The sequence below is a fragment of the Homalodisca vitripennis genome, unplaced genomic scaffold (genome assembly GCF_021130785.1).
Source record: "Homalodisca vitripennis isolate AUS2020 unplaced genomic scaffold, UT_GWSS_2.1 ScUCBcl_3766;HRSCAF=9505, whole genome shotgun sequence".
NCBI lineage: Eukaryota > Metazoa > Arthropoda > Insecta > Hemiptera > Cicadellidae > Homalodisca > Homalodisca vitripennis.
Genome location: NW_025779879.1, coordinates 20,554 through 48,497, shown reverse-complemented (window position 1 = coordinate 48,497; position 27,944 = coordinate 20,554). Strand labels below are relative to the sequence as shown.

At 31.1% G+C, this 27,944-nt stretch overlaps 1 protein-coding gene across 1 annotated transcript; it reads right to left on the bottom strand.

Moving 5' to 3' along the window:
- LOC124372664 (protein phosphatase 1L-like) lies at window positions 1-27,944 on the bottom strand (the record flags this gene model as incomplete). The annotated part of the gene is given in 5 exon segments (XM_046831074.1): window positions 1-387; window positions 24,584-24,714; window positions 25,255-25,604; window positions 25,606-25,733; window positions 27,455-27,944. Coding segments are annotated over 5 exon segments (1,464 nt in total), but the record flags the coding sequence as incomplete, so codon positions are not given.

Here is a 27,944-nt window from a genome sequence, read left to right as displayed (position 1 = left end):
TTCTTGGAGGCGGTGGTGTTTGCTCCATACATGATCGCTCAGATTGATGACGATGACAGTGATATTGTCAAGAGACCCCCTGTAGTATGACTGAAGTGTGATGCTTTTAGCTCCAAAATGGGGTTCTCCCAGTCGTTCTTTGATGAATGAAACTGCCTCTTCGTTCGTAAATGTGTCCCAGAGACCGTCAGAAGCCAGGACCAAAAACTGAGGTTTGTGATCGGCCAGGTTGAAGGTCAAGATGTCTGGGTCGGCGATAACAAGTCGTTTGTCTTTTAATGGGTAGTCACCCAATGCTCGTGAAGTAGCTAGAATCCCAGCTACACGCCATACTCCATTGAAAGTAATAAATCCCCCTGCTTCCTTGATCCTCTTCCTTTCACGCATCTGTGATACAGATAAACCAATAAATGCTCAGAATTTTGTTTTCTATTACAAGAAACTAATTAGCCCTTTCAGTGCCAGACATTTTTTTGGAATGTTATTAAATAATGCCAAAGGTATTTTTACAGGTGTTATCCAAAAGTGCTGTACCATTTTTAGCATTTGGTTATAGTTATTATGAAATGTCATAACTTTATTTTTACTATCCAATTTTTAAAATTCTTTTGTTTTTTGTACAAAAATGTGTTTTTAGCACAAAATATACTCCATAAACTTTTATACTACAAGAAAAATAAAAAATAACAATAACACAATCTTAAAAATGTTTTTTCTTTTTTAATTTTCAGGTTTGACACCCAAATAAATACCCAAACAATTGTTACACTCAATACAGTCAAACACACTAAAAACATGTGCACAAAACTCCACTCAACTTTTTATAAAGAACTAAAATGTATATCTTGATTAGCAAAATGTCCATGTCCTTTACTGACTTTTACTACTTTTCTTTTAAGTGATAGCCATAATAATAACTATATAATACTATATGATAGAACAAAAAAAAGTAGGCCTAACATGATTTTGGCTACTTACAAATATTTACATACTAAAAGAAATATCAGGTTCTCTTCCTCTATTACTCTTCTAAGAGTATTTTCACTCAGAAGGGACCTTTAACGATTCATAATAACTCACTACACGCCTAAATTACACTATACACGATTTGGTTATACTATAATTATAAACAAACATAAAGCCAACATTCTAACAGAACACTTGCCAAAAAAAACAGACTGACAACTATGAAAACAACATGTCTCAGCTACGACATCATTGATGACTGACTAACTTAATCGTAAACTTTCATCATTGTTACTAATTGATCAATTGTGTTTGTGTACTATATAACAGGCTTAAAAAAATTATGTTTATTTTAATGTGAATTGATATAAAAAATTTGTAAAAACATAATGTATCCTTTTATACATGTTTTTAAAACATACAATTATCTGGACGTTGATACTGAAAGGTTAACCTACCACCTCTTCAATATTTGATTAAATTTTTTTAGTTTGCTTTGTAATAAAAATTAAATTTATTGCTTTTTAATTTAAGATAAAAAGTCTGTTCAGTGGGAAAAGGATTAAAATGATATCCCTTTATAAGAAATTTCAACTTTTTAAAGGCTACATTAACAAATGGAAAAGGTTGCTACACCTCATAAATTCATGCACTGGTTAATGAAACTGAACAGTAAAACTCTTGGAAAAAATAAGCATCCGAAAAATCCCCGAGACCTAAAATCAACTGTAAAATAGTACACCACAGTCACGTTATTTTCATATCTATAAGAATTTTTCAAATTTGTTAACAAAAAGTATAAATTGTCAAAAGTGTTTGTGATTCCAGTGCATTACACTATAACAAAAACTCCAAAATAAAGGTTAACAAACAGATCACTCATGCAAACCTTATATCTTTATTTTCTCTTTGTAAGTTTAACCAGCTCTACAGTAAAACAAGTCTACCATAATAAGGTGAGTTAAAAGAGCAGGATCTCTTAGCTACATTTGTACATCTACTCAAACCAGCTCAGGTAACATCTTGGCCATCACCCAGCAGGGATCACTTCTGGCTGGTTTATACCTACCAGTTGAACCCACCACTGGGCACAGCAAAAACCGATGTGCCACTTCAATCTGGGCCACCTTATGGATGTCCAGTAGCGGCACATCACTAACCGCAAATGTTTAGATTCTGGGGTTCATGGGCAATTCGATAGGTCTAATCTACTGTGGAAGATGACTGTTGGAGTTGGTGGGGTTTGTCCCCTCAGAGGTTCTTGTTAACCTCAACAAGGGTGTGCCACCCCCTGCCTACTTTGACTGTAGAGGCTCGTTCAGAGCTGGCCTCCCCTTCTTCTTACAGGATGACTTTGAGATGTAGTGCCCTAATTCTTCCTCATGGATCTCGATAGGAGGCGGCCCCTACTCCCTAACCTTACCCATCCTGAATATCCTATCACTCCGGAAGCAGCGCAAAGGTCCTTACAGGACTAAGTGCAATTTATAAGCTTCTTGTCCTAAGAGAAAAAAAAAAAAAAAAAAAACATCTTGACCATACACGGAAGGAACCTTCTCAGTACAGCCCTCAATGATGTATATATATATGTGTATATATAAGTAGATAATAATATGGGGTTCCTGGCGCACTTTCGGAGCCGACCGAAAAGCAATGTAAAATACTGTTCAATGTACCATAAAGGAAGCTGAGAAATAACACAGCAAATCTCAATGAAAAATTAACCGAATCTACAGTCGTTCGTCTCCAAAAGCGATCGGTACATTACTATCTACTCTGTGGAATGAAAAATTAACCAAATCTACAGCTGTTTGCTTCTACTTTCTTAAGCTGTGCTTTGTAAAATGTTGTCAAATCTGCTACGAATAAAGGAAAAATCTTAATAAAATTTAATCAATTTAAAACATTTTTACTAAAAACATACTGTACTTTAATAAAAAACTTTTCTACTAAATAAACAACATGAACTCACCAAAGTCTCTACAATTTCTAGCATTAAAACAGTGCAACAAAGATGAATTCAGTGAATTGCCGGTTTATTTTCAACAACAGTTGATACCGTCTTCGATACTTTCCTTAAATGAAACAGAATTAAAAGAACTTGTAGAGTCTTTTGCAGAAAGAACGAAAACTGCACACGTGTACACACAAAAAACGAAAAAAATAAGGGATTATATATTTAATATAATTACGAAAGATATTGAAAAGAAAGTAAAAAAATAAACAAACAGAGAGTTTTCATCGTTTTTTTATGAAATTTTTCCCATATTATACGTCCTTTCAAGATAATCAAGACTTAATTGATGAATTTCTTAGGAATTTTTGTAAGTATCAAGATTTATCAACACAATTCATTAAAGAGCATTATAGAATTTTTCTTATAGAATATAGCCACATTTTGTGTGAAACAAAAGGTATTACTGTAGATAATATTCCATGTGATTCCTATGAAGAAAGACACCAACTATGGTTATCAAAAACAGTACTATGACGTGGGGAGGGACTGCAAGTTTTAGAGCACAACTGAAAAGACTTTATTCTACAAAGTTAATTGTTATAATTTCTTTATCTTTTATAGTCTTCTTTCCAGTAACAATCAAGTGTAATTTTTCATTTTTGTTTAATTCTTTAATCTTTTTTTCATCCAAAACAGTCAAAAATCTGTTCGGCAAGTGTACTTTACAATCTTCCAACTCGGCAATTATTGTAAACCCGAATTTATCTTTCATTTTCTCCAAATTCAAGATTCTATGTTTCTTCCTTTCTTCCAATTCATTTAACTTCTTATACTCTTTAAACTTACATTCTCCAATATCATTTAACTCTTTCAAGAACTCCATTTAAATAGAAAAAATTTAAAGACGGAAAAAATGAAATTTGCTAACAATCACTCGAGAAGTCGAGGGAATTGCCAACATCTTCATTGTTTGACGAGGTTCTTCATTTACTTTCTCCAAATGTACTATAAAATCATCGAGGATTTCTGGCTTAAAATCGTAGACAAATTCAACATCCAGATAATGAAAAAATACAGGTAATATCTTTTCATAATAAACGTGTGTATCGATACCTACAAACCTAATGTATTCTTTGAAAAGGAAAATAATGTTGTCAATGGTTCCAAGAGATAAGTAAAAATTTTTATTCTGTTTTCTAAATTCTGTAACAAATTTTGTTTGTTTTTCACCTCCGTATTGTAATTTTGTAAGCAGATTATTCAAATGTGTTAGTTTATTTCGTAATTTCTTAGGTTTAGGTCTTTCGTACAAAATTAAATTACAATCTCTACAAACTAAATATCTTTTATCGATAATTTCTCCTCTATTATAACACTTGTAACAGTTGGCATTATACTCTTCCATTTAAACAAAAAAAGATTTTTTTTATAAATGGAGATTATGGAACTAAGTCTACCGAGATATAAATTTTTCAGCGCAAATGTTTATGTTTATATTTCAACTACCGAGATAAAGAGAAATGATTTTATTTTATTATTCAACTATTTAGGATATTTTGTATATGATTACAAAGATTATTCCGGAAGAAATCGAGATTTTTCATCAGCGAAAGAGTATATTTTTGAAGTTTTAGAAGGAATGAAAGAGAATAATATGAATTTAGCAAATTATTTTTCTTAAATAAAAAACTTTTCTACTAAATAGTCACCAAACAACATGAACTCTCCAAAAATCACTTCAGTTTCTAGCATTTAAAGAACTTACCACAGGAAATAGTTATAAAGACTTCTTTGAATTACCTAAATATGTTAAACAAATGTTGATATTTTCCTTAAGTGAAAACGAATCCTTAAATGAAAACGAATTCAGAGAACTTTTAAGTACTAAAAAGTGTTCAATGCAATTTATTACAGACAACTTAGATAGTATAAATATGTTAAATGTAATAGGAGATTTTAAATTAAATAATAGAAAAATAAGAAAAATATTCCGATTTTTACAAAATAAACTAAAACACCAACAATCTGACATTTTTCATCGCTTTTATGCTAAATTTCATTGTTTATTTGTTGAAATGTTGAGAAGACAATATCCATACTGGCCAAGGGAATATGCATACAGCTAGTTTTTTAACAAGTCTTTGTAAACAACAAGATTTATCAAAGGAATTTATAAGAGATCACGCTTTTGTTGTAGATTGGGATAAATTATATGGAAAAAACATTTACGAAACAGATATATTGTGTGTGTGTGATTCTGACGAAGAAAAGAGAAACGTTTGTCATTCAGCAATTCAATACGATATAATGAAAGACATACAAAATGAGTGTTGTTAGTGTGCGTGTTTTTGCGATATCTACTTAACTTCTAAGAAATTGGGAATGGGAGAAGAAGAAAGGTATCATATGTTTTATTTCAATCAACTCTAGATTTGTGACGTCTGCTGTGAGCGTTTGTACCACTAACGCTTGACCTCGAATCTCATTTTATTGAAACATGTGAGAGGCGTTTGTGTCACTAACGCTTGACCTTGCTTTGCACACGCCGTGTGTGGTACAAGGACAGTAGTGACACCAAACAATGACCTTGCTTTTCTCACGCCGTGTGCGACAATGAAATCACTGTAAAAACACTTAATTCTGTATTACAAATGAACACTTTACATCACTATTTTCACACAATGTTTTTATCACAGTTTAGAATGTCTACACAAATTCACAATCTTCTTGCAATTTTTCCTTTTCTTCGAGTCGCAAATATAAAAGTAACTTATAAAATATAATAACACTATGAATGGCAACGCCCAGTGGAACACTTCACTTCACTTTTAACAAGAAACACAGAACATCACACAATCTTCTTACTTCATATAAAGTCCATTTCTTCTTTCTTCAACTTGCAAATACATTAGAATCTTCTAAATGATGATATATCTTGTTAAATTTCGTTAAAATAGAGGAGGATCAAGCATGACTGGCTATACGTGGCCAACGCCCATGATGAAAATTTTTTCCGTGCGATAAACGATTATGAATATCGAAGTTTTATCGATAATAAAAATCGATGGTTGCAATCGATATTAGAACTGTTATAGTTTTCCAATGTATATTAAATAAGTGAATATCAATATTTATTTCAAACCTTGTTGTTCAAAAACCACTCAACCGATTTTAACGAAATTTGGTACACATATAGTAAATACTTAACTCTTTCGACTTAACTTATCCATAAGGGTGAAATCATCCCCTATTTCTTAATATTCAAAGAAAAATAAAAAATTTTATCGGAAAAATCTGAAACTTCAAAAACAAGCGAGTTCAACTTAAAATTTCATGAAAATAACAAAATTTTTCAAAATCTACCCCAATCATCCCTTATCTTTAAACTCTTATATCTCGAGAACTATTGGAGCTTTTTTGATGAAATTTGGTATATAGGATCAGTAAATATTAAAGTATTTTTTAAAAATCATAACTTCCGGTCCAACCCTTAAGATGACCTTGGAATAGTTTTTTGTTAATATCATCCCCATTTTTTAAGATATTCTTTTGAAATTAAAAATGAATACTTATATCAATGTCTTTAACAATTCTGTAAAGTTTTAAAATTATCCGATGAATAATAGTGAAAATAACGTGATTTTTACTGAATTTCTCTAATATCGTTCTTAATCACATCATAGGCTAAAAATTTCTCAGAAACCACAACCACATAACAAATCGCGTTTGTAACAGCTTTTTGAAAATCCATATTGATAATTATATCGTTCTTTGAACCAGAAATATTTGTCAAACTCTTTGTTGTATCAATGACATAAATAGGTCTATTCGCTAAAAATTCTTTAGGATTGTAATACATTTCCTTATTATTACAGTAAACTTTCTTAAAATCTTGATACATGATTCTGAAAAGACCTCCTGAAATGTTTAAATTTTGTAATTCATCTGGATAATAAGAACCGTTCAATTTTACTCTGATATTTTTTTACATCCAAACTATCAAACTTTGAAGGATTTTTTTCTTGATTATTCTGTCTATCTGTTTGAAAACCGATGATAACGAACTTGGGATTGAAGATATTTCTATAAATATTTGTAATATCGAACGAATAAGTTGTTCCGGAAATACCTTTTTGTTCAATACATTGCCAATCTAGAAAATTAAACATAATGTTTTGACTTTTTGTAATTTCATCAATCAACCTAATTTTACTCGTGGTTTTATAATCAATCATTGGAACTCTAATAAAAAAATCTGTAATTGTTATTTTTCCATCAACAGGCATAACATTTCCAGTTGCAGTCTTCAGAATCACATCATCGTCTTCTGCTCTTATAAAACTTAGATAAAATCCTCCTTTATAGATCGGAATAGTAACATTTTCAAAAAATCCTAATCCAAAATGAGATAAATTTCCAGCTGCTTCAAAAACACCAAATTTAAAATCTGATTCAAAGCCATTAGAAGTTTGAGAAATAACATCACTTTTTGAATACGAAATAGTTCCTTTAATTGTGCTTAATTGGCCACAGTTTTCGACTTCTTCTATCAATTTATTGTGTTTTCTTACTTCAATCTTAGAAAATAAAAACGGTATAAAATTATCGATTAATCTAACATTATCAGTTCCAAGATATGCTTGACCATCTTGTTTTGTTAAAGTTCCAGAAATATAAAACTGGAAGTTAGACAAGCAAAAGTTATCTCCAAAATCAATATTAAACTCAGTTCTTTTATTCGGTTCATTCAAATGTTGTTTACTAATTGGATAGAAATTTTTAAACTCCGCCCTTTCAATATCACTAGCATATTTTCTGTAGTCCGCCATTTAATAAGAGAAAATTTAGAAATTTTAAACATCGTGTATCATTTTTTTCATCGATCTAATGTACGTTTTTATAAGAAAAGATATAAATTTTAGTAAGATAATTAAAAAGATTAGAGTCATTTTTAATGATCTACTTCGTCATATTCAGGATTCTCTTCCTTAAATTTTGCGATCTCGGTCACATATTTCAATAAAATCTGCACAGGATAGTAACCGCTATCTATAATATTGTTCCAATCAACTGTATCTTTATTTTCATCCAAAAACTTTATACTCAAGTGTTGATAGAGACAAAGAACAGACATATGATCTTTTAATTGATAATGTATATTTTCTTGAATGAACTCTGGGGACAGAGTTTGATATTTTGCAATGTTATACCAATTCAATTTGTTTACGTATAATCTCATCATATCTTCGGATAATTCATATTTTTGAGAAATGTCATCCCAATGTTCTTTTTTCAAATCTCTTTCGTGTTGCATGATAAAAAGATCGAAAGCACTGTAATGTCCCGCCATCTCTATTTATTAGGAAAAAATTTCAAAATCAAGTTTTTATAAATTGGCTCTTTTTTGCGTTACATTCAGCACATTTTCCAGAAATTCTCTTAACTCCATTGATGTTTGCATAGTATTTTATATCATTTGTTGCAGTTTTTTCTTTACATCTCACACAATATATGAGCGCCATTTATATAAGGAAAATTAGTCATCATAGCCGCCTAATCCATTAAATCTGTTATCAATGTTTTCAAAAGATTTATTAACATCTTCTTTAAATTTATTAAAATTTTCTTCTAGTTTATTTACTTTATCGAGATATAAAGAGTATTGATCATCTATTCTTTTAAGTAATTCATTATTATGTGTTACATTCTCATTGAAACGTGTACCTAAATTTTCAAAAAAGTTTATTTTCTCATTGAAACGTGTATCAAAATTTTCCAGAATTTTGTTAATTACTTCACCAACTAATTCATTAACATTATTTTTATATGTATTAAAGTTTTCTTCTAGTTTATTTACTTTATCAAGTAATTCACCAACATCGTCTACTGATCTTTTACTTCTTTCATCAAGTTTTTCATAGACTTCTGTTGTAAAATCTTTAACATGCTGTTTATGATTCTCATAATTTTGTTTTAGTTCATTAAACATTTTAATAGGATCTTCTAATTGAATCATTACAACAACATCAAATGGATTAATTCCTTTACTAACACCGCTAATTCTTTTTCCTTTAAAATCTAAGGCATATTTAACATTCGGATCATGTAAATCAACAATATCGATGTTTTCTGATAATTTTAGAGGTTTTAAAATTTGTTCTTTAACAACAACATCATGTTTGTCAATACCAGGTCGAACACCGACAATTCTTTTTTTATTAGCCAAACTAACATAATTCTTTTCAACTTTGATCGCTTCAGTAATTTTATCAGCTTTTTCGATATGAGACATTAAATTGGTAAATAATTTTTTTACACCATCATCAACTTCTTTTTCCAATGTTTTTATTTTATCAGCAACTTCATTTGAACTCATGAAATTTGCAAGTTTGTTATCATATTCTGCTTTAAAATCTTCAATCTCGACAGCAAACATATCTGAATCTGGAAGGTTTTGTAATAAATTTTCTAACTTGTTATCAAACTCATTTCTCAAACTATCAAAATTCAAACTATTATCTACATTTTGAATAATTTGTGTTCCAAATACGTCAAAAATATTTTGTGAATCCATATTTATTAAGTAATAATTTGTTAACAACTTCTTTAAAATCTTTACCAGTACTCAGTTCATTCAAAACAAAAACACATAAATGACCACAAATTGGGGGATCTTTATAGTCTTGAATCTGAGAATCATTGTAGTAGACGCTTGATTTTTTCAAATATTTAATCAATTCTATAGGTGGTTTGTCCTCAATTCTTCCATACGAATCAAAATAACATGCATTCTTATCATTTTTATAATAACAAATCCAATGCGTTCCACTTCCCATAATCGAGTCTAAATTCACAATTCCACATTCAAATTTCTTAACTTTTTCAGGTAATGTATCTCTCATGAAGATTCCTCTAAAATGTTTAATATTTTTGCAGATTTCTTCCAATTCCCCGAATGTTAAAGGTTTAAATTTTTTTTCAATGTTTGATTTCACGTAATTCAAAGTTTTTTTCATCTAATCCAGATCCTGTAACATCTTCCAACTCTTTATCTAACCAATTTAAAAATGTTTCGAACAATAGGAATCACATCCTTTTTAACGATTGGAGCAGCTTTACGAACATAAGGAACAACATTTTTAACAACTGGAATATTTTCTCCAAAATCTAATAAATCTTTCAAAAGTCCACCATTTTTGAGTTCTTTCAACTGATTATAAGAAAATTCTATTCTGGTTCCTTTATTGTTTTTCTTATGTTTTTCGAGTTTATTGTATTGTCTATTTGTTAAAAATATCTTATCTTCGCCATTTTTTAGTTGATCTATTTTAAATTGAATACTAACGGGTATTTTCCTTCTTAAAAGCGGATTTTATTTTTTCTTTCTGATTTTTGCTGAAGTTTACGTTCACCTCCATTTATATAGTTAAAATTTCAAGTTCTCTTCGATTCCCATTCCTAGTTTTCTCTTCAAAAACATTGCTCCAGCTGTTGGAAGCGCAACAAATCTTTCACCTAAACTAGCATCTTTTGATAAAAATCTATCCATTGCCTTATCTTGCAAAACTTTATCTGCGATATGTCTGGAATTTGTGTCTCTATGTTTTGCATAAAAAATATCGTGTTCCATAGCAGCTTGATCTAATTTATTTATACCAGTATCTCCTCTTTTTAGTCTTTTTTCGAGTTTTGTGCCAGGCCCCAGATACTGATAAGTTGGTACGTGTAATTCAAAAGGTAAATTGTTGATAAAATCATTCAAAAGTCCACTACCCTCAATCATAGATGAACTTATTGCCGGCAAAACTCGTTTTAAATATTTAATTCCATCAGGTTTTTCAATCATTTCATCAAGTTTGTTCGAAATAAAATCTTTAATCGCTTTCTTTTCGTTCAAAAAATTGTTGTTTCCAGCCTTCTCTTGAGCATAAATATAATTAATACTTCCATCGAGTTTTGTCAAATCGTCGATATATCTGTACTCAATCTTATTATCATTGTATTTTCTTACACCTGATCCTTCGATTCGTTTTTCCCAAATTGGTTTAATCAAATTGAGATATTTTTTACCTTTACTTGACTTTGGTTTCTTAGTTGATGGATCATTATTTTTGTAAATTGAGTCAGATTCCCATAAAATTTCTGTATACTTTTTCAAATCTTCTTCAGAATATAAATTATCTTTTGGAACATCAGTGCCTGTTAATAATCTCCATAAACCTTGAGTTCCTTTATATGTTTTATCTTTAATAATGATATCATTATGTTCAAAATTCACGGGCAAATTTCCAATCATAAAACTTTTCTTTTTTTTATCCCAATACAAACCAAATTTATCATCTTTTACTCTAGGAAGGAATTTTTTACCAATTTTACCAATTATTATATCCGTCGTTCCAGGACTTATTGGTTCAACTATGGTAGAGTCTTCAATGATCCGAGGTCTAAATGGTGTTGAAGATGGTAATTTTGGCAATTCAAACTCTTCTACTTCAGATTCTGGAATCGAAATATCAGCAAATTGTCGTACAACTGGAACCAAATTCATCAAATTTTGATTATCGCTTAAAACATTTTCAATTTTGCCCTCAACATTTTTTATTGCAGATGTTACAGGTTGATTAATTTTTTTGAATAAATTCTTGTTCTTTTTCATCAATTCGAATCTGTTCTTTAAATTCTTTGATTAATTTCTTTTCTATTTGATCAAGTTTTTTTGCTTCTTCTGAAGTTACGTTCGCCATTTATTTAGGAAAATTTTGAAACGTAAACGTGGAACGTAAAACGTGAACGTGGAACGTGAAACACGAACGTTGAACGTAAAACCGTGAACGTGGACCGTAAAACCGTGAACGTGGAACGTAAAACATGAACGTGAAACGTAAACACGAACGTGAAACATGAACGTGAACGTGGAACGTGAACAGATTTACCGTTTTTCTGTTATTTTCATAATGTAAATAAAAATTAAAGATAATATAAAAATAATTGTAACAAATATTTTATCAAGTAGATTTGTCAGACCACTGAGCAGCATTTATATTAGAAAATTTATTCAGATATTTACCATTTTTAGGCTTCAAAGTTAGATTAATAGTTAAAAATCCGTAGTCTTCCTTCCAAATTTTATCACATAACTCAATAAAGTGGTTAAAACTCATATCAGATCCCACATAATTGTTATAAATCTTTCTCGAATAGTGATCATCTTGCTTAAAAATACACAACATATTCAGGTTATTTCTTATAACTTGTTTATCAACCTTTGAAAAGCATTGGGAAAGATAGATACAAGATATGTTTTTGTGACGGGACATTACGAAATATTCCTTAATAACGTCCTGATTTTCTAAAATACAATCATCGAAAACGATTAAAGAATTCGGTTTACATTCGCTTAATGGAACTATGTCCTCGGAAGCATTATAAAAATGTGATATTTTTTTGTTTAAGTTTTTCTCAATATTTTTCAAATCTTTCTTGTAATTTTTTATAGGCGTCTTGTTCTAAAGATTTACTAAAAACATACAAATTGGAATAAGGAATCAACCTATTGTAGATAAAATTCAATAATAAAGTTGTTTTTTCCACATCCACTTGAACCAACAATTAACAATCTGATTGGTTGATCTTTCTTATTTTCTTCAAACGTTTGAAGTTTTATCTGATCTTTTTGCTTTAAAAATTTCTCCATTTAAATAGAAGATTTTCATCTTGAAGCAACGCTTGCGAAAATGAAGCTGTTCAAGTTGACTTCAGAAAGCTCTAAATTAGTTTTAAACTTGGAACATCCTATACACTTAGAGGAAGAATCAAATTATTTTATCGGTTTAAGCGGTTTTTATTCTGACAATTTTGTAATAAATATTAGTGAAAGTTCTCCTTATTGCATAGGATTTAGTGAGAAGAACATAACAAAATACTATGGTTTAAACAAAGGATATTATACTTTCGATCAAATAAAAAATTCCCTTAAAAATTATCTGAAAACATTCAAACAATCAGATAAATCTTTAAACTTTAACGAAAACAAGTTTGAAATGCAAAAAAATTATCTCTCTAATAAAATTCAAATAAAATCACCAGTAAGAATAATGTTTTCAGCAATTATTGTAGATTTGTTAGGGTTTGTTCAAGAAACTATTGAGCCAAATCAGGTATATTTAGGAAATAAAACGCCAAAATTTAGACCGTTCGATGTAATTGAAGTGCACTGCAATCTCGTTGAACCTAGTTTTGAAAATCATACCGAACATTTACACAAAGAATCTGAAATTTTGTACACTTTTTTCCCAAATGTTGCTTATGGATCAAAAATCAGTGAAAAACCAAATGAAATCGATTATATTCCAATTAGAAAAAATATTAAAAGAATTCAAAAAATCGTTCTGACTATTCAAGACTCTGAAGGAAATCTATTAAATAATGAGAGTAAAACAACAATATATTTAAGATTGAAAAAGGAATAAAAATGAGTTGATGATGATGACAAAATTCAATATTTTTACTTAAAAAACAAGGGGCTATTCGAATGGCCCCTTAACAATCTTCATCCTGACCCTGTTTTTATCAATGAATCTGGACTTTATACTGAAATAAAAATTACTAGTTAAATTTCTTTTCTATCTAAATGGAGTCAGTTGTAGACCTACTCAACAATCAACTTACATTCAATAATAAAGACATTTGCACGATTGTTGACGAAAATAATGAAATTTGGTTTAAGGCTAAAGATGTTGCAGAAATTTTACAATATGAAAATACTAGACAAGCTATCATAAATAATATTGATAATGACGAGAAAATAGCCTTTAAATATATAAATTACAAGAGTCTATGCCATAGACCCTTTCAAAATCTTCATCCTGACACTATTTTCATTAATGAATCTGGATTTTATTCTTTAATACTAAGATCTAATAAATTAGAAGCAAAAACCTTTCAAAAGTGGGTTACAAAAGAGGTTTTACCCTCCATTAGAAAATTTGGTGAGTACAAACTTGAAAACAAGATTAAATATTTAGAGGACGAAGTTAAACACTTGCAAATTAAAGATGAAATAAAAACGGAAATAATCACAAAACAAAGTGTAAAAATTGACTTAATGAAACCAGACCTTGTTTGTAAAGATTTTGCTAAGAAAAAACACCATGTTTTTTGTATTAATTAAGAAGAATCACATGTGGGAATATCCTTATTACGTTATCAGAGCTCAAAAGAGAGAAATACCGAAAAGATTGAAAGAACTTGAAATTGATTACCCAGAAATGGAAATTTTATTAAGACATGGAGATCCAAATAGTATAAATCTCTACAACCAAATGAAAGAATCTTTGAATATTTTATACAACGGAAATCATTTTACTACAAATATGGCAGAATCTCGACTGATTTATAGAATATCTAAATTACACGATGAAAATGTTTCTAAATTTTACTAAAAACTCTCGATTTATTATATTTTGTTTGTAAATGTTTAGCATAACTAGGTAACCATCGTAGAATTTTTTTTTCATATTCACAAGGCATTTCGTTTTTATAACTTTCGCTGAAAATTTTTTTAGCACAATCTTTGCAAAAAGCATCTTTTCTATCTTTACTATACTGCCAGTTATTAAATTCAGAAATATTTTTAATTTCTTTACAAAAGTAACACTTTTTCTCTTCTAAAGTTAATTTGTTCATTTTATCATATAATTCCTTACAATAACAGTCTTTTCTATTCTCTTCTTGACACTTTGTACATTTCTTTTGAGACTCCATTTAAATAGAAAAAATTATTACACAATGAAAATGTTAAACTCTTAACTTATGATATTTGGTTTGTAAATGTTTTTGATAATTATTTAACCATTTTATAGTTCTTCCACATTCACATTGAGTATCTTCATAATATAATCTATGAAGATTCTTCTTTACACAATCTTTACAATATGAGTCTTTCTTATCTCTACTATAGTGATCACTATTAAACTCTGAAATTTTTTTAGTTTCTTTACATTTAAGACATTCTTTATCTTCCAAAGTTAATTTTTCTATTTTATCATATAATTCTTTATGATATTCCCTTTCACAATCTTTGCAATTATAATGCATTCCATCTTTCCTATTTTTATCTTTATAAAATTCATTTAAATCTTTAAATTCTTTGCACTTTGTACATTTCTTTTGATGCGCCATTTATATATAGAAAATTTATATTACAGTTTTGACTTCTTCAATTCATATTCATAAAACTTTCCGGTTATTTCTTCATTATTTAAATCTTTTATACTATAAGTTACAGGATCTGTGTTATTAATTTGATAAATCACAAAGATTTCTCTTGACCAATTGTTCTTATATTTGTTCGAAAATGTTTGTTTTTTACTAACAATTCTTACATGATCATTGACTTTAAATTTAGTTTTCGTGTGAATTTCAGGTGGAACATACTTGAAAACGGTCTCTAATAACTCCTTTTCTGCATCCTTATCTACGTCTTTCGGTTTCATTTTGATTGTGCTGTGAACTGTATCGTTATAATTGTTTACGATTTTTTGAAGAATATCGATCCATTTAAAGTTTTTATTAATCTCAAAAATTACTTTCATTCTCTCATTTTGAGTTCTGTTATATCTCTCTACAATACTTGATTTCTCTTCGTTTTCAGTATGATAAATCTTAATGTTGTATTTCCTCAAAACATCGTTAAATTCTTTATTTTTAAACTCTAAACCCTTATCTGTATGAAGTAGGTTAGGAGGTTTGTGATTGATCCTTATGGCATCTTTTACTATATCTTCGAAAGCTTTTGAAATATCCTTGCCGTTTTTTCTTTTGATAGCTCTTGACCAAGCATATTTTGAGAAAGTATCAATAACATTTAACATATACTTAAATCCATCATTTTGATCTGAATAGTTTAGACATTATAACTAAATCTGCTGCCCATAAATCGTCAATTCCTAATGTTATAATTTTTCTCTTTTTAAACTTTTTTCGTACTGGTGCATGAATTTCTCGAGCTTCAATCTCTATCTCATCTTTAGTCTTCAATTCTTGCTTAACAGGTTTTGGATTTGGATTCTTTATAAACTTACTCTTGTTTGTCTTACATTTTGAACATTTTGCAGCAATTCTATACAATCCATTTTGAGTTTGAACGATTTTTGAATCTATATTTTTCGTTTTCTTTTTACACTTGTGACAGTGAATTAAATCATCTTCCATTTACATATCAAAGTTTCCAAGTTTATTTAATTCGTCTAATATATCTGTTTTATATCCATACGGTACTGTATCGATCTTATTTTCTAGGACAATTCTCTTATCATCTTTAGCGTTCAGTGCCAGCTTGTTTATGGTAACAGTGTACAACTCATGTTTATAACTTTTGATGACTGTCATCTCCCTAAATTCTTCTTTATCTTCGAACAAACATCTCTTCAAGTTTTCAATATTTATTGTTTTATTTACAACGCTTCTCTTAATTCCTTTACACCTAACTGGGTTTTTATCTAGATATTTGTACGAGTACATCTTAGACCTTAAACCACAAAATTCTTCTAAAACTTCGCTATTTAACTCATCTTTCAATTTCCCTATTACCTTCTTATTTTTAGTAGTGAAACATTCATGATCTTTTGGATAATCACTTGTATCAAAGTCATCTATATTTTCTTTAATAATTTTAAAAGGATCTCGTTTCAATTCTAGAAAATAACTGTCTGTATCCATGTAACACAGATTCAAATCTGGATCAAACTTCTTTAATTTGTTGTAATAAAACTCGTACATTAGCAATTTTGAGAGGTCGAGAACTGAAAATCCTATGTAAATCGGTTTGTTAAATTTAACCTTTTGTTTGTACATGTGACTCGCTATACAGTTGTCGTCAAAGATGTTAAAGCATTTGAAATTTGTTTTCTTAGCTTGTTTCATTGAAAATTCTTCATTTCCAAGCTTAATATCACATCTGTTTCTCACATTTTCCATAGATTTTCCAAAAACTGAGTTGTTCATCAGCTTATAAAAGTCCTTTTCAAAGTCGCTTGTAGCTTTGGTTCTCATGTTTGTGTTAAAATCAATGTATTCTTTCATAAAAGGCTTCTGATCGAATGCAATAACTCTATTCACATGTTTCAAAATCATACCTTGTTCCAAATAGAACTTCAAATTTCTCGAATGAACAACGTATTCAGTTTTATCCAGTAGAGTTGTGCAAAGTTTGTTTTTAAAATGTTCTGGAGCAAGAGGTAAATCCTTGTGATGTTCGTGTAAATTTGTTGGATATCCAAGATCGACTTCGAGAATATAGCCATAATCTTCGTCGCCAGTGAGTTCCAAAATTGTTTCTTTCCATTCTGCAGTTGTGTAAGTTTTTGGATCCATCCACTTGATATCACTAAACGGCAGTTTTTGCATTAGGCCATACCCATAAAGGTTATTAGCATCAACGTATAACAAATAGTTTTCGGGCTTTGTCTTATCGAAATCTTTCAAATATTTGTTATTTGCTTTAACATATCGCTTAATACACTGAGAAATGCCCCCGCGAATGCCTTTTTCAATCATCAAATATATATTATAATCGTTAATTAGCTGAAGCTCAATTTTCGTTAATTTTAACATTGCGTCCCATGCGAGACTGGGAGCTGTTAGATAGTGTGCCGGATCGAGTTTATAACAATTAAGGCAAATGTTTCTGAAATTTTCGAATATATCAGCAAGCAATAAAACATCTTGGATATTGTACAAATCAGAGTAATTTCCAAGATTTTTCTCTTTTAATTTGTTCCAAACATTTAAGTAGTGTTGAAAATCTTTCTCAGATATGCTCTCATCTGTCAAAAGTGAATAGAAATCTTGAATTCTCAATTCTTCTGTGTAATCAAGTTTTTCAATACTGTCGATAAATTCATAGGGAAATATTCCTTTTCCAGATAGAATTTTAAAAATCCTCGTCGTCGTCATTTGGCTGTCTTTCTATTATCTCATTCAATCCATCTTGTATAAAATGATTTGTATGTTTGAAGTCTTCTCTCTTTAGATTTTTAGCTAACTTTTCTATAGACGAGGCCATGAATCTGAACGTGTCTACAAACGAAAACTTGATGAATTTTCTTGGCTTATCACCTTCGAATTCATAGCCATATCCAGAATTTACAGAATAATTTATATATTTTTCATCGGTGTTTGCAATCAAATCAACATTTCCATATTGTTTAGCCAATTCTTTTATGTACAAATGAGTATCGTAATTTGACATATTGTGGCAGAAAACGGGAATATTCTGAGGAAATTTCAAATTTAGATTGCAACATGCATGAGCTGCGCCTCGAAACTTGCCGGTTAAATGACAATGATCTCTCACTTTATTATAACTCTTATCTTTCCAACTATCAGGAGTAAAACCATACTGAATTGACCCAACATCATAAGCAGACCATTCACAGATATGACAAACGTTTGAATTTTGATACGAAATTTCTTCTTCTTCTGTCAATTTCATAGGTTTCATGTTCTTAGAATTATATTTTTTCGCTATGTATTTCGATAATTTATTGAGTTCTTCAAACAATTTTGTCGGGACGTTTTTCAAATCTTCTTCATTTTTGGCACGATAACATATCGGTTTGTACATGCGATTGGTCACATTCGACACTAAATATAGAGTAAAACCATAAGGAATGTGCCTCTGAATCTTGGTTGTAGTCGACCTTTGTGGATTGTTCTTGCATGTCGGAATTTTTTCTAATATGCTCTCAAAGTCCATATAAATTACGTACGGATGGTTAAATTTCTTTTGATAATTAGTAAATTTAGTTGTTTGACCTGGAAATGGCATAATTGGCTTACAAACTTCATGATTTTTACAAATTTCTAAGTGATCTGTTAAATCTCCAGATTTGTAAAAATGGCTTAAACATCTTCTACACAAAAATTTTCTTTCTTTATGTTTAGACAACTGCGAAGAAACAAGCTTATTTAAATCGGTTATCAAAACATAATGAGATTTATCATCTTGTTTAACATACAATAAATCAATGTTTGTTTCAGCGTCATATTTTTCAGAAATTTGTAACGGAACAATGTTAATATTTTCATCAAAACTGTAGACATTGATAGACATTGTTGGATACTTATACTTGGAATTGTAGCTTCGTTTTTCAAATATTTGTATATCTTTCAGAGACATTGGATACTCAAAACCTGAAAATATTTCGTCATTCACAAATTTTTCATATTGCTTTACACGTTCACAGTCTCTTTCTGGTTTTTCAATAGCACATCTTATTGAGTAAATAAAGCAAAAATCATCTCTATTTTTTATATTTATACAAGCTTTTTTATCTTTGATATTCTTTGGTAAATCGATGTATGATCCTGCATTCATCATTTCGTGTTTGTTAAGGCTCAAAACTAGTTGTTTACAACTTTTAAATGTCCATCCGGAACCTTTATTTGGATTATTCGTTTGTTCTCGATGTGTTAATTTATTAAATTGCTTAGTAATAAAGTCGTTTACGTCAAAGATTTCATCTGCTTTTATAGTAAAGTACACTGGACACGTTTGTGTTTCACCGTTCACTAAAGTTCTTTCGTATTCACATTCCAAAGAGAGATATCCTTTCATATTTTTAACATTTTCTTGAAATTTTTCGATTAAACTTTTAATTTCTGGCCTCATAATTGATAGATATTTGTAAATTGACATGGAATTATCGTTTAAATTTGTTAAAATGTATTGCTTGAAAAGACCGTGTATTGAGGATAAAACTTCTACATCAATGATATTTTCGGATTTTACTTTAAGAGTTTTATCAATTTCTTCGATCATTTCAGACTTGGTTTTATCGTTAGTACCGATAGCCAACTTTTCAGCTATTGAATGAAGTTTTTCATCATTAAATAGGTCGAGATTTTTCTTTTCAACTTTGAAATTTCTCTTTAATTCACGTAATTTCTCAATATTAAACATGTTTTCGTGATCGGCAATTTTATTTTCTCTAGCCCATTGTCTTAAATAATTTAGTTCATTATCGTAAATTTGCTTGTTTTTTTCGTGACTTTTAGAATTATAATGGCGATCATAGTTTTTTCTTAAAATTTCTTTTTTGCAGAACGGACATGATATTTTTTCGCGCTCCATTTAGATAGAAAAATTTATTTAACTAAATGGTGCTTGTAAACCAACGATTGCGCCTCTCACGGCGTGATATCACTACGGATATGACGCAGGCGAAGCGATTATCGTGATGGTCGGTCTGTAGTAGCACACCTCGACTGTCATTGAAGATTTTTCCTTTATTCGTAGCAGATTTGACAACATTTTACAAAGCACAGCTTAAGAAAGTAGAAGCAAACAGCTGTAGATTTGGTTAATTTTTCATTCCACAGAGTAGATAGTAATGTACCGATCGCTTTTGGAGACGAACGACTGTAGATTCGGTTAATTTTTCATTGAGATTTGCTGTGTTATTTCTCAGCTTCCTTTATGGTACATTGAACAGTATTTTACATTGCTTTTCGGTCGGCTCCGAAAGTGCGCCAGGAACCCCATACTATTATCTACTTATATATATGTATCACCTCTATTGCTTTTCCAGACATACTGAACATGACTTCAAACCAAGAATTTGTAAAGAATCATATAAGACTAAAAAAAGTTGGACAATCCAAATCAGAAGACCCAAGTTCCTCATAGTGTTCAGAGATCAACTTGGGATCTACAAGACCACGATTTTGCACAATATGCTATCTCTTAATCTTACAGCCATTAATCTTAAAACAAGAACAGGGATTTGTTTTATGAGTAAAGTAAAAAAAATAAAATTCTATATTTTCTACGAGAGTTTTGCTCAGTTGCATGTGGCTAAAAAGCATACATTACAGCATAGTCAATTCCAAAACTATATGGTCTTTAACTCCTATAATCGATAAAAATATCTTAATATCACCAGCATTACCTGGACATATTCAGTTTGTATATTGCCATATGTGGTTCAAGATATATGTGTCAATAATATTATAACAAAACAAAGGCCAAAATTGGAACCCTGAAACTTTACTGAACTGGCAACTAATCTCTCAGAATAAAAAAAAAAAAAAGTAAAGAATGTCTTATTTTACCAGGCGAAGTTAGGGCTAAGAAGCCCTCTCTAACACTTAACCTGGGGACCAACGGCTTAAAGGTGACTTCCGAACCACCACCAATGACCGGGCAGGCGGGCCGCTTGCAAGGACAGGATCGCTCAGCGGTCACCTGTCCAAGCAGCAGCCACGCTCGGCGTTGCTTGATCTGGTTATCTTGCGATAACCGCCGTACCCACTACACTGCGCCATTGAACACACTCTATGGAACTTTAAATTCTAAATGTTCTTTGTAAAAAGCACTGTTCAGTCCAGAAAATAAGATAAAAAAAAATCTAAAAGCCAAAAGCTTCCTAAGAATAAGGTTATATGGGTGCTCACTACCTCTTGGAAGTCAAGGTAAATAGTATCAAATAGGTATATTTTATGGAATCAGTGTTAATATCATGATCTTCCAAATAGAAGGAAACTATTGTGTTTATAAGCTTCATCTGAACAGTGATCCAACCCCCCACAAAATCAGATATATTTTTGATAATGAATATAGAAGTATTGTTAACAACAGAGACTGGGGAATTTTAAATTCTTGTTGACAGTTTGAACAGCATTAACCGATATTGGAAGAATATCAATGATTGATTCTGACACAGTCACTATGTTTGGTACATCTCCCGACTCAATCTTAAGAAAACATTAATATACGGGAGTAAAGTACTATCCAAATTTAGAACACAACATAATCATGTCAATTCTGATCTGGATGGAGCTAGAACAAATCAAAGTAAACATAGGAGTAAAGAACACTCCTCCCAATCATAGTCCTGCGCATCAGTCAGTCATCCATAATCAAAAGATGTTATATTTCATGAAATCTATTTTCCTTAGTAATGTTTTAAAATAAGTGTATGAGACATAAGGATGAACTGAAGGAGAAATATAATTGCCAAAATCCAAAAATTTCTGCTTCCAAGTTCATGCACCTTAAGCCAGACAATTTCGTAGAACTTCTGGATTGATATCCTGAAAATAGATCCTCTGTGACAGTGAGCGAGGAACCCCCCCATCTATGACTCCTGGTGTAACATATACCTATCAATTTTTTAAGCTATGATACCTCTACCTAATTTTTGTTGTCACTGCAGTACTAGACATGTGTTACAGTAATGAAAATTTTGTCTGCAATTAAGTGTACAGTAAAATAATATATTGTATTGCAATGATATACACAATAAATTAAACTGTAGTAAAATTACAATTTAATGTCATGATTTTGCTATAATTTGTATATCTAGTACTTACTACAGTACACTCTCAGAAACTCGGAACGCGCTAATTTGAACTCCGTCAAGTCCGGACCTATTATCAAATTAAAATGCTTTTTGAAAGATAAAAGTTTTAATGAATAGTGCACATAACACAAGTTTAACGTACTTCGTATTTACTCGTTGCTCAGTACAATGGTTGCATTTGTGTACGTGATGGTGGAAATTTCCATGAGGTTGACGAGAAGGCGTTGGCCTGTTGTGCGCGACGGCCTGCAGTAGTGTTCAGTGCACTGACTTCCTGCGTTGTGTCAGAGTTAGGCGTTGGAACAAGTACAGTTCCAGATTAGAGAAAAGTGTTATTCCTCTCAATCTAGTGAAAGTAAAGAGGTACTATGTTTATGGTTTCAAAATTTAAGGGTTAAGTGTGTACCCGTTAATAGTCCCTTGCTTCAAGCAAAAGCTTTAAAATTTGAACTGGAAATTGAAGGAGAAAACTGGTGAATTTATAGCTAGTGATGGTTGGCTCAACTGATGGAAAAAGTGGTGATATTTTCCAACTCTCAATAAGTGGGGAAGCCTTGCTGGCCAACAAAGACGCTGTTTTAGAATTTAAATATTTCTTTTTAAACTCCTTGATAAAGAAGGAATTTGCGGTGAAACGCTTGTTTCAAAAAAAGAAGTTTCATCCCCAGACTGCAAAAAGAGCAAGGAACAGGTTACGGTGTTAGCCTGTAGCGATGTAACTGGCAGTCATAAGCTTAGACTAACATTCATTGGCAAATTTAAAGGTACTTTGGGATTATACCGACCACACCAGTATGAAAAACACAAAAATATAAATTTATAGAAACAAACATGATAGAACGAAAAAACAACTCTTTAATTACAAAATTACAAACTTACAACGATTATCAATTGTTAATGGGGTCAGATTCCGTTATATGCCCCCAACGCTTAAAACTTTTTTCAATGAACTTAGAACGTTATAAAACGATGTAGTTGAGTAACAGAACTAACATTCCATCAATCAACAAGCATTTCCAGGTATTGTGATCGGTATTGTTGTCGCTGCTATCTTTCTCGAGAATCCCGATTACAGAAGGCCACGCGGCATCACATGATTATTAAAAGTTTTTTGCACGGTACACAATTGCCTTTCCATTACAATTCAATTTATATTTCTGATCAGCCCCTCTAGAATTTGATATTTAACTGATAGGTACTATCTCGAGGGATGTTTTTCTTTCGCTGATGGCCAGAGGCACTCGCATTATAGGTGGCGGAGTGTGATCAAGAATAAAAAACAAGTTTTGTGTTTTTTTCAATAAAGACTTTAGTTTTTGTTTGGTAATGTTTGTTTTTGTTGAATTTTTGTGTTTGGAGAAATGTAGAGGTAAAACACGGAAGTACAACAAAGCGACGCACCAGCTGAACGGGCGGCAAGACTCTGCAATCACGTTATCTACTAGACCGCTCGACTTTAACCTCTGTCTGAGGATGGGAAGGGGTTTGCGATAAGACAATTCCTGTTTTATATTGACGAAATATTGTACTATGCTAATCTAGTAATCAGTAGAAGCAAAATGTCAAATAACGATTTCATGTCAGGGTGTGGTCGGTATAATCCCAAAGTACCAATTTAAAAAAGGAATAGATCCTTTTATTAAATTAAAAAGCCTTTTAAAAAATTAAAGAAAGATGATATGTTGGCAGTTGGGTACACAAATGAACAAAAACGTGGATGAATTCTACAATTTTTAAGGCTTGGTTTTTTAATGAATTTGTGCCATGTGTATTTCCGTTACTGTATGAGTGTAGCTTATCATAGAATTTGAAACAAATGTGTTGTTGTTTAACACATATAATACTTTCTAACGCACAAAGGCCATAATTTGTTTGAAAAATATTGTTTACAGAGTCAACGTGTTTTAAATTTAACATTATTCTTACCTTTTCTCTAGTAATATTAGGATTACATTACAATTTTGAGAAGAAGCAGGCACATACACCATGAAAGGTTGGAGATTGAGTATGATTTCAAAACAATCCTTTTTATTAGTAATCATTAATCTGCATAAAAGAAAACAATAAATTGGCTCTATTTCACTGTTATATTTCTAGCAAATAAGTAACTTATTATGTGTGACCTCCTTTGTTTTTACAATATTTCCGGTTTATCTGGACCACTTTCAGTCCTAAATAATACAAATAAACCAGGTTGTATTGTACGTACATGATATTTATTTATATAGATAATGTGCACAAACACTATGTGGATTTTGTAACTGCCAGATCTAAGACTTACATTATTAATCCTTACCTGTTGTGGTTTATGATCAAAAGAGAGAGGGATAGCATTTCCTTTGGAGTCACACATGACTCCTCTTGAATCTCCCACATTAGCTACGATTAGACGAGATCCTTCAAGCAGTGCAATCAATGCTGTTGTACCTGGAAATCCCAATTTATTAAGTTGTTTAAGGAAAACTCTAGATGCCTAAAATAAGTAGAAAAAATCAAATCTATAATGACACTAGTGTAAAGTTTTTTATTTTTTTCAATATTTCTTGTTAAAACAAATATTAAACAGCATTATTCATTGTTGGAAGTTAATTAAAGATCCCATAACTATACAACAGTTAACTTAAATGTTTTGAATTTTCGTCCATAAAGACCAATATTATATCCTAAAAGAGGCTTGTAAAAATAAAAAGTACTTGAACTCTATAAGTTTCTAATGATTTGCAAAATCTTTGAAATGCACAGTATTTCGTGAAAATAGTAATCAACAAAAGTAAAAAAGTAACTTTAGACCTTTTAAATATTTATACCCTGAATCACTTGATGAGATAATGTATCTAGCATTTGTTATACATGATTTTATTAATTTACTATTCAGTTCACGGTGCATTGCTATGATTTATAGTAATATAATCAATAAACTACATTAGTACAATTTGATAACAGCTCATTGAATAAAAATAACCATACCTGCAACATCCATGGTTTTTTTGGCTGCCTCTACCAAGAGTCTGTCAGCGGCAAGGACTTCATCTGTCAGTAATCTTCCATAGTTGATTGCACAACCTGCGTCCAAGTAGGACTCTACTTTAGGGGGTGGTATTGCTGCTGACAAACTCGGTCTCATTGGCCTCACTTCCCGAGTGATCGGGCGATTCAGTGCCTCCAACTTCTCCAGCAGCACTGGATCTGTGATCACTCCACCCCCTCCAGCAGACTTCTTCACACATTCATCGGCTTGTGAGGTTGTCTTGCGGAAACTGGACTTCCTGCTGACACTCTCACCACCTTCGGTACCGGGAGCCTTTTTTCTGATCGAGTTTCGGGGATGGTGGAGGTTTGCCAATAACTGATCTCTCAGATTTACCATCTGCTATTAACTTTTTCAATTCAATAACTTTGTTATTCAGATTGTTGATCAGGTTATCTCTTGCATAGTTTGCAGCAAACTGGAAAGAATAAGAAATCAAAACAATTTGTTTATGTTCACTGTCACTGTACATTGCTCTAAAGATTTTTCTGTCTGTGTTCTTATTTTAGTGATCTATGAATTCTAAATACCATAAAAACAGGCAATAAGCACTAATAAAATACACTAAGCTATCGATCTAAACTCATACAGTATTTTTAAGTAAGTATAAAGCGTGAAATTCTTATACAAAAAATATTCAGCCCTTGTTTTGATCCAGTTTGAACAAACCCAGTCTAAATTGCATGCCTAATCACAAATCAAGCATATACCACTGGTTTTTATTTTAATATACGTACTACTGCATTTGAAAAGTGAAATATGTAAAGGTAGAGCATGTTAAAACTCATTTTTCCGATAAAATATATAACAAAATTTTGTTCAAAGCTGCTGGCATTAGAATATACAGATCCCCAGGGGTACAGTTCGAGGACTTTAGCTGTGCGCGTGACCTTGAGTGTGTGATGATAGGCGGGACGGGTGGCGGGGTAGCATTACATGCGCTGCGTCCCGAAAACATTTCCTGTGACTCATGGGTAAAACCCTCCTTTCAGGAATCGTATTGGCCCAAATAACTCACCATACTCGCTAAAATCAGTCTGTTTTGTGACAGTGCTGATTGTGGTGAAATTAAATAATAATATAATACCAAATAATAGTAATAATATGACTTATCCTTGTTTTTCAGTTGTTGTAGTGTTGTTTAACGTGTTTTTTAAAATAAAGTATTTGTCAAGATTACTGTACTAATCTGCAAATCGAAATCATGAGTTTAAAGTCGTTAAAAAAAAAAATTATTTTTAGGTATCCTAAGTTTATTTATGAAGGACTAAGCACTGCAATTTAGATTGACACACAAAAAATATGTTTACATCAATTTACTAGTCTTATGGTTATTTTATCCATGCTACAGAGAATGTATGGCATATATAAAACATAATGGCAAACGTATATACTCGCAGTAATGGTGATCTGATAAATATGGCAAATATGCAAATTTAATGATTCTGTACAACAAGGTAAATATCAAATTTGCTCCAAATGCAGAGAACCATTCTGTGGATGAATCACAGGTTCCGTACTTTGTTTGACACACCATACAAATTGGGGGAAAATCTATAAGATATATTTATAGATAAGGTATAATATTTTGGTTAGGGCCAAAGGTAAAGGCAATGTGACTTGGAAAGATATTTATTAGGAGGAAGGATAGTCAGCTTTCTCAGACTCTGCAATCACGTTATCTACTAGACCGCTCGACTTTGACCTCTGTCTGAGGATGGGGAGGGGTTTGCGATAAGACAATTCCTGTTTTATATTGACAAAATATTGTTCTACGCTAATATAGTAATCAGTAGAAGCAAAATGTCAAATAACGATTCATGTCTGGGTGTGGTCGGTATAATCCCAAAGTACCATGGTGAATTATGAAGATCTATAGGTCAAATGTTGTATTCAATAGTATCGATATTTAAATAGGTAGTTATCATGCGATTGTGTTGGTGGCCACTTAATATACTGTAGCCTAGATCGGCTTGTTTTCTTTTTCACATAAACCTTTGATTGGTCCTGCAGTTCTCAACAGAAAAACACTAGGAACGGCACTTAGTCTTAACTAGGCTACAGCTACAGTAAAACATTAGTTTCATGATTTAACATAATATACTGTAATTAAAAATGTAATATAATTGTCTTACATACCTCACCTCCATGCCCATCAAAAATAGCGAACAAAGAAACACCTGTATTGTTGATATTTTCATTCACTACAAATCTATCTTCCATTCGAGGTCGGCGACCTTGTACCGCATAAGCAGCGACTGTTTTTTCCTTTAGTTCCCAACTAAGTTTGTCTACATCTCCACCAGAAGTATTGACGAAAAATTGGAGTTTTTGTACTTTAGAACTGGCTGATCTTCCAAGAGAAAAATGTAATCTTCCCAGTAAACTACGACTCCAAACATCTACGGCTTGAAGATAAACTAAAATAGCCAAGAGAAACGCACTAAAAATAATGACTTCAGGTTTTAAAACATACACTCTTAATATTCTCCAAATATAAACAAATTGATTTGAATTTAGAGGTAGCCCTACGGCAAATTTAGATACGAGCTTCATGTGTGATAGATAAGTCTGATAAAATATCCTATCTTCCAACTCGTCTTCCATCTTTTCAGTTTATTGTTGACGT